The following is a 9,588-nucleotide window of genomic DNA, read 5'->3' as shown; positions in this document are numbered from 1 at the left end:
CTTTAAAGTGTTAAAATGTTTACGTGCAATGTTTTAAATAACTCGACCGTGGAAATTACTCTGCTGTGAGTAGTATATTTCGATGGATGTTATTATGATTACTCATAACGTTATATTTGACAAAAAACGATTGAAATTTATAAACGTTATTATAACGGAAAGCGAAAATCAAAAATAATTAAATACCGCAAAACAAAACATAACGCAAAACGAAATATTTAAAAATATATTTATTTAAAAGGTCTATTGGTTTTGTAGAAACATTTATTTTATGCAAACAATCTAAGAATTGATTATATTTTTAAGGATATTATAATATTACTTATATAATTATATAATTATATTATACTACTAGGTTTCCGTATAACTAGACTTCACCCAGATTTAAATTAATCTATCTTTCTACTGTTTTCCGTTTTGCTTCAGTTGAATACAATATAAACTCATTACAGTGATTTTATAATTTTCTATTTCTTAATTCTAGACATAATATTATGTTTGATATAAATACAAAAAAAAATGGAGGCAGATCCAACGAATGATTAAAAGCTTACGCAAATTCAATATCGTTAAAAGACTAATCGTATCTGCTTATATAAACAAATATGTACGTAATTAAGAAAGCAATTCTTAAAAGTATTAAGTAATCACTAATCATTATAAGTAATAGTTATGTTATTATATATTTGTTGTTTTTTTCATATAATATATTTAAAACAAATATATGCCATATTTTTACTAATTATAATAGTATAATATCTAAAAAATAACACACTACCACCATATTACCAGCATTTAATGGCCTGATTTTTTCTCGAATCGCTAATAAGAGCACTTGCGGGCCAGCGTATAATAGACGTTCGCGTTCATTATGAAATAGTGCTATTGTAAATATTCTGATTTAGCTGGTAATAATAATATGGGGCTTCGTTGATCAAAATATGTTGAGGAATCTCAAAGATTGATCGCGCTCTGGTATAAATTGTAACTAGTGCAACTGGGCAACTTCGGTGTTACTTATTATTATTTTATTATAAGAGTGAATAAATGTGTTGTTTCTTTCATAGGTTTATGGTTCATTTATGTGTTTTATTATTATAATTAATATTTATAATACAACATACGAGTGTCTATATATTTAAATTTTATATTAACCGACAATATTATGTATTCACTATTAAATAAAACATAATGGAAAATAGCAGTGCTAAATTTTCACCCCGTCCAAATAAGTCAAACCAGTTCTGCTCAGTATTTGGGTGCAATTCACGATCCAGGCGAAATTCAGAATTAAGATTCCATAGTTTTCCTAATGAATGTGAACATACTAGAAGAGCACAATGGGAACATTATCCTAGAATTGGAAAGAAATTAACTAAGTATATGATGGTTCATTATATTTCAATCGTGAAGACTATATATTACAAGGTTTGTAAACATTATTTAAAAATAAGCAACTAAGTAGGTACTTACAATAATTTATTATAATGTAAAAATACATATGAATATTTGTTTAGATACACATTCAACAAAACGGAATTTAAAGAAAACTGCACTTCTACATATAATCTGCCAACACTATCTACATGCAAAGTAATCAGCTCTAAAGAAAAAGAACAAAATAATTCAAGACTATTGAGGTTTGCAAAAAGAGCAAATTGTCAATTAAAATTTGAAGATTGTGAAAATGATAATATAAATATTATTAATGAAACTTTACCAAATACTCAAATGGATGAACATCTTGATCTACCAACAACTAGTGATGTGTCAGTCCAAGTTACTAGTGATGACATAAAACTGAAAATTTTAACTTTAATGGACACTGAGCAAAAGCTAAGTGTACATATTAACAGGTATTTCCTCTTATTGACTTCTTGATAGCTTAATTGAAAGTATGCAACTTACAAATCTAGTTTCCAGTCGTAATCAAAATATTCTTTCCCTTAAAGAAAGAATCATAATAACAATTATGAAATTGAAACAAAATATGTCCTATTCAGTTTTAGCTATATTTTTTGTTTGTTCTAATGATAATTACAAGCAAATTATATTAAATACTATTGATATTTTATCACTTATTTTTAAACCAATCATTTCTTGGCCATCTAGAACTGAAATAAAATGTAATATTCCAACATGCTTCAAAAAGTTCTCAGATCCTAGAATTGTCACAGACTGTATTGAAATTCCATTAATGAAACCTAAAAATTTAACTGGATCTATAGTAACTTATTCACAATATAAATCAACTTAAACAGCTAAATTTATGACAAGCATAACACCTGGAACAATTTTATCTTTTATAACTCCTGCATATGGTGGCCGAACATCAGACAAATTTATATTTGAAAATAGCAAACTAATTGTTAAATTAGAGAATGGAGATGCAATAATGTGTGGCAAGGGATTCCTTATTGACAATATTTGTGCTTAAAGGCACATAAAACTTTACATACCACTTTTTTTGAAAGGAAACAAACAATTGAGTAAAGATGAATCACTTATGAATGTAGATAATATAGCTAGCGCAAGAGTTCATATAGAGAGAGTAAACCAGAGAATAAAAGTTTTTAATGTTTTCCAAAAATATCCCTCTAATCTACTCTCTAGATTAGATGCTTCATTTACAATAATATGTGCAATTGTAAATTTATGCCATCCAATTCTTGCAAATGATGAATTTGTTACCTAATTAATCAAAATGCAATTTATGTTAATTAATTTTTGTATTATAATATTGTAAATAATTTTAGCATATAATATAACATTTATTTAATGTCCAAACAAATATTATGTAAAATATTATTAAAATAATTTGTTTTAAATTACTTAACATTAAGATAAACTTATCATCCTTTAAAACTGTAATTACAAACATACTGTTATCGAAAGAACAATAGAGACAAAAATCAGTGGAAGGTAAATTAAATAAATACATCCCCAATTGTATTTGTCCATAGTAAGGGTGACGATTTTTTGAAGTATAAATGCCTTTCACAATTGAAATATATTTACATTTTTTTAACCCTTCTTTAATTCCAGCTGTTTTCCCAAGAAATAGACATTTTATTTCCAAAAACTTTATTGGTTTACCAAATTCAAACACAACACCATCAGCTGAATATCCTAACCAAGGATTTCTGTTGCTCACATATTAAACCTGGATCAAAAATTTTACAATTTACAGAAAAATTTAAATATAAAGTTTTTGCAATTGGTTCATATGTTCATATTTAATCCCATGTTTGACAAATTTATTTGAAAATCAAAATGTTGCATTACTAAAATATTTATAAGATTTTATCTGCCAATTAGGATTTTTATTTTCAGTGTACCTATGTGCACAATGAATAGCATCTTGATCCTGTTATTCTAAATTTTCTCTGTGTTTCCCATATATACTTAGAAATACTACTATCAAAACATACAATAGCTACATTAACACGTCATGCAATTTTTTCATATTGTTTTTGACAGCAATCTCTTAAAGGAGCAAATATATACACAATTTGTATTATATTTTTACCCCTTTTTTCAATTTAATTGAACGTGTTTTTAAAATCTTCACTAGGATAAGTTATATTATTGGTGTTTTCTATGTCTTTATTATAAATGTGTTGTCTTCCTGTGATAAACATAAAAAAAAAATACCAAGTTAGTACCAATATTGAGGTACCTATCTAATTTTCTATGTAAAATTAAATTTATAGTTAAATAATTTAAAATATTTGGTAAAGATATTAGTTATTTAGTTAACTCAATGAAACAAAAGAATTTAATGCTTGCTGTGTTTTTTATAAAATAATACCTATGTATTGAAATGGCTGAATTCTTATTTATATCAATTAATATCTGTGTAATATGCTTTTGTTTTTCATCTGATAAAGATCTACAGCTAGGGTTACTACAAACATTAAATATTGTTTTTAAAAAACTGATATATCATAATTTATTAATATTTAATAGTAGAGGTACCTATATAACTATAAATTAAACACAATAATAATGAATAATAATTATTATTTAATATCCATCTTGAATAAATTATATTTGAAAAAATGTGTTTGTTAGAGCCCCTTTTAAGATACACATAGGCAATAGAATATGCAGTATTTCGGTTTCCGCCCATTGTGTAATACCACAGAATATACATACAAATACAATTTAATTAATTATTTGTTTGATCCGTGACAATACTCTATGATCTACCACGACGAGTCATGACGTATCCATGATCCGTTCTTTGAAAGGCCGCGGTTGTTGCAAATGTTGTTATTTCTTAAAAATTATTATTATAATAATATTTGTTTAATATTATATTATTTTATAATTGTTCTATGGGTCTTTCTTTTCTACGGTCATATATAAACTAATGGACAGCGCTTAGAGAGAGAGGTCAGGGGTATGATATAGAGTAAAACGTAAAAGAGAACGTGGGGGGAAATACAGTATTAATTTCATACGTCTATGTTTACCTCCTTTTTGTTCTTTCTCTCTTTTATCTCTTCTTTCTTTCTCTTATATGATTCCCGTGCATTGAAGGCAGGGCGGAGTGGAATGGGCCGTTAGTTTTAGGTCACGAATAAAGATATTATTATAATATCTCAATATTCGTGTTATAGGTCTATGGGATAGGTATACAAACGATGGTCGCTCGCGGTTAATATCTTTCGTCGCGCGTGCACGTGACCTCGCTTATCAGAGCTTTTTGTTGTATTTTCTTATCACCGTGCGTCTATCACCGGACGGCGGACACCGAGGCTCGTGTCCAGACTTCTGATTCGCATATGCCGAGCACATAATTATTCATTCGTCACTTGTGCCGTTTACTGTCTTTCTGCCGTTTTCCCATACCCGCCATTGCCGTTCTACGATCAACTACAACACCGACACACGACGTACGTTTGCTGTTCCACGACCTGACGATTTGCAGCAGCTTCGATTTTTCGCCATGAACAACATGACAGTTGCTAATGGTGTGGTAAGTGCTCGGACAACTGCGAATGACGATATCGTAACTTTTTCGATCGCACATGACACATGTACATACTTACCTACCTACTAATGTCTACGTGCAGGTCTGTCTACTCGCCCACCCACCCGAGTATATTTCGACCGGCCGACGAAATCAGTAGTCGGAGCATTCAGACAATCGATTTTCGTACATAGGTACTGCACGTATTGTTGCACGACAAGTCAATCATACATTTAAAAGTTGTTTGATAATAATTGTTGTACCTACATAATTAATTTTTCTTTGTCATTATTTAACACTCATATTATAATTTTTACTGTTTGTGCAATTATATCATTTATCAATTTTACTTTGGTGTTGGTATGTATATCACTTTTCGTATTTTGAAGATAATAATGTCAATTTATTGGTACCTTTAATACGTCTACCGAGGTAATAGGAGAGCTCAGAAGCAAAAACTAAAACTGGTCATACATCACTGTTATATCACCTATACAATCTAAATATCAGAACACCGCATAGGTATGTCAGTCGTACACACCCTTATTCTTTTGGTCGGCGAAGTATATATTATAATATTTATTGTTAGCTGTCATTTTCTTTCTATCTTCTAATATTTAGTTCACTAGATAAGTAGGACAGGATCCTCGTGGATTGTTGTAGGGTTTCTATAATATGTATAGTACATTATATATTACAATTATTAGTTTTATCTAGGTACTACTATAGTATGATCCGTAACAAAAATATCAACTTATTAAGTTTGTGAAAGTATTTTGAATTATAGATCCTTCATATTTTTAAGAAAACATGAATATTCATAAATATTATGTTTACAGGGAGCTGCAGAACTTTCTGTAGGAGCTAATCTACTTTCAAGACCAGCTGATGAATATGGAAACGATGCAAGTATTATTTCTTATTTATATTTGAGTGTACTTTTTTAATTGTATATTTGTAGGGAAAAGTTGAAATGATGTGGGCCATCAAAGCATATGAACATGCAGAAATATATTTTAATGTAAGTACACTAAAATTTTATTTTTACATGAACTTAATTGAAAACTAATTGTTAAGTGAATCATGGTTTAACATTAAATAATTTGTACTTCAATAATATGGAAGATTATAATGTGCTTATTTTATTAACTATTAACTATTCAATTAATGAAAATATATAATTGATGAATAATATACAATTTATTGTTTTTTATAATAGAAATAATTTTAATGTATTTGTAAAATTATACATAATATACTAGCTATTATTTCTTTGATTTTAGTTGATATGTTCTGTTGATCCAAAGTTATTAAGATTGACTCCTCACGATGATAAGATTTATAAAGAATTTAGGCGATTATTTCCTGATCTTCAAATAGAAGCTCTTGATGAAGAGGATGTAAAAAATGATTCATCTAAAATTGTAAGTATTTGATATTCTATAATTTAACAATAAATATTGTAATAATCTATATAAATAAAAATGAAATTCTGTCCATTGGTAATCACATCACTTGAGAACGGTTGGACCAATCTGGCTGATTCTTTTATTAAATGTTCAAAATAGTTCAAATAAGGTTTAAAAAAATATTCTCTAAAAAACCTACAAATATTCTCATTATATTCTCTTAAAAATTTAAAAAATATGCAAAAATAATCAATAAACATTAATATAATATGCTTTAATATTTTTTTAGTTTTCTCTGTCAAAACAAAGTATTTTTTGTTGAATGGTTCTATCCATTTTGTTAGTAAGTTTTTCAAATTGACTGAATTTCTTAATTTGTTCGTTTTAAAAATTAATAATCAACTACACCTAAATATGTAATTACTAAAGTGTAAAACAACATTTGGACATTTAAATATTTGATAAACGTATACGTTGATCTTATTAGTATATGAAAACAACTTCCAGTATTGCAGTTTAGCCACCATATTTAGTGAACTGCAAGGTAATTTATGGTACTATAGCTGCATGTTTTTTAAATTGTAAATGTTCAAAAAAAAAATTTTCCTGGTACAGTAAAATTGAAAATAAAGGAATAATTATTCTCACAATTTACAAAATATTCCAAAATATGCTAAATGGGTTAAATATTCCCTAACCCATATATTTTTCTCAAATATGCAAAAGAACTTTTTTATAAACTTAGAATTGAACGAATCATTAACATCTTTTACCCTCATAAGACAGCATTGGCCCAGTAACAATATATAAAACCGATCTTTAATTATTACACAATTATAATTAGTAGAAATATTGCATATAATTACATTTTTACAATAAACAATACATTTTTTTTATATATATATATAGAAATGGAGAAGATTCTGCGATCTCTATAAGAATATGGAAAACTACAATTTTGGTACATTAATCAGAAAGGATGTTCATGGAGACTACAATGAAAGCAACAGCTTTATAGTTATAAGAATACAGTTTTACGCTATTGAACTGGCAAGAAATAGAGAAGGATTAAACGATATACATTTTATTAACAATATTTATGATAAGGTGGACTTTGAACCATAAAGATATGTATCAAATATATTCATGCACATTTATAATTTGACTAAATGGTTTATGTAAGGAACAATATTTTGGCGATAAAATAAATTAATGTTTTTACTTGATCCCTATATCTGTTTTTTAGTTTTTTTTTTTTAATTTTTAGAACGTATTCAATTCTGTTGATTCCTAAAATGTCTAAGAACATCTTATACAGTTTTACATGACTAGCAAAATTAAACCTACTTTGTGTAATGGGAGTGTCTACATTTGCCCATTAAGACTGAGATAAGTTTATTGTATTATGTTACATAGTTAGTCTTGATGTTTACAGTATATAATTCTACAGAGGCATCCACATAAATACTATCAATAAACTTAAATTTCAAGTCAATTCAATTGTATACACATGTAACAATATGTCTTGATATAAGCTTATTTGTGAAATATTTTGGTTTAATCGGGTATTTACTAAAAAATGAAATATACATTTTTATCTTAAGAGATTCCACTAACAAACTACAGTTTATTGGAGCAAAATACACCTACGCCTGTTCTAACGTACTGACTCGTGTCTTACTCCAACAATAGTTTTTTAAAATATTTGAATTTATTATGAATTCTATTTTAAAAATTCTTCCACAATTAGTGGTGTAAGCGTTACTCACTCACACACATGTGTCATAAAACACATAACATCAAAATTATTTCATGGCAAAATGTTATAATTTGAACCTAAACGTGTTCTAACACACCAACTTGATTTATAACATAGTTTATTTTGATGTTAATATTAATTTAGATTCTTCGAGCCCCGTTTTAAATTTATTGTTTAACTTCTTAACTTAACTAGTTAGTTTATTTTCTAATCAACTTATGAACTTAATTAGTTTAATTTACAGTTGAAATAACTTAGCTTCTCTCAGTTAATCTTAAAAAAATTCATCAAGTTAAAAACATTTTGAAATTTTTTATTTATACGTAAATATTACTATGTCAGTATAAAATAAAAATAATCCAATATAAAAACACAAAAATTTCTGTTTTTTTTTTCTTGATAACATAATGTTGTGTATATTCATGTATTTTATTAAGTTGTAAATTATATATTACCTATGCGAGTTGCAATTAAAAATGTTTTTAAAAAATTAATAATTTTAAATTACAAATTGACAATTGTTATGTTTTAATGTTATATAACTTATATAATTCAATTGCTATATGATATAAAAAAATATATTTGTTAAATTATTAATTTGAGATGAGTATAGTTTAAATTAGTAAATAATAGTTAAGTAAAAGTAAAAAGGTATACGGTATACATTATGATCATTGATCATAGTTTAATAAAATTGTTTTTTATAATTTATAAATTAGAAACTAAAAAGACACATTCACTCTTTATGTGATTTACATACTAATAAAAAAAAAAGATTAACTTTTTTTTAAACTGAGTTAAGTTAATATTATTTTCTATATTAACTTTTAACTTATCGAGTTAAATTTATAATTTGTTAACTGTTAACTTTTAACTTACCGATCTTGTGTCCTCTTAACTTAACTTAACTTGAGTTAATTATTTTCATTAATTTGCCCACCTTTGCTATTTCATATTCACAGTAAGTGTTTTTCCTAAAATCACTATGGAGCTATTTATTTAAAGTGAACAATAATTATTAAATAATAATATATCATATTAATATTTCCACCTGCACAGCATCCTGTTCATAATGAAGTCATTGATCAGGTGAACGACCAATGTGTTATCATTTATCATACATCTCTTGTTTCATTGACTTAAAAATTAGAATAACAAAAACCAATTTGGTGGTCTTAGTTATTGTTCTATGACAGTAGTAAGATATGAATTTATTTATTTCTAATGGTAATATTTTAAGTTTTAATTAGTACAATTGATATTTTAGTAGGTAAAGAATGTTACCCGCAGTTTTGGCCGCGACGAGAGCATATTAGGATTTAAAACTGGTATTTGTTGTCTTTGTCTTACAAGTGCGTAACATAGCAAATTTACGCTCGGCAGAACACGTGTAGTTTCGTTAGCTTAAAAATTAGAGTGAATTGACCTATTATGAAACTTGA

At 27.0% G+C, this 9,588-nt stretch overlaps 1 protein-coding gene across 1 annotated transcript; it reads left to right on the top strand.

The window, feature by feature from the left end:
- Positions 1–4,607: 4,607 nt before the first annotated feature.
- LOC100165410 (protein PBDC1) lies at positions 4,608–7,619 on the top strand. The gene is made up of 5 exons (XM_001945424.5): positions 4,608–4,984; positions 5,818–5,883; positions 5,940–5,999; positions 6,262–6,402; positions 7,297–7,619. The coding sequence occupies exons 1-5, from the start codon at positions 4,955–4,957 to the stop codon at positions 7,510–7,512; spliced, it is 513 nt and encodes a 170-aa protein (XP_001945459.1). The 5' UTR covers positions 4,608–4,954; the 3' UTR covers positions 7,513–7,619.
- Positions 7,620–9,588: the final 1,969 nt, after the last annotated feature.

This window comes from Acyrthosiphon pisum, chromosome X (assembly GCF_005508785.2).
Source record: "Acyrthosiphon pisum isolate AL4f chromosome X, pea_aphid_22Mar2018_4r6ur, whole genome shotgun sequence".
Taxonomy (NCBI): Eukaryota; Metazoa; Arthropoda; class Insecta; order Hemiptera; family Aphididae; genus Acyrthosiphon; species Acyrthosiphon pisum.
Note: the sequence above shows the minus strand (reverse complement) of the source record. Positions and strands in the feature narration are given on the sequence as shown.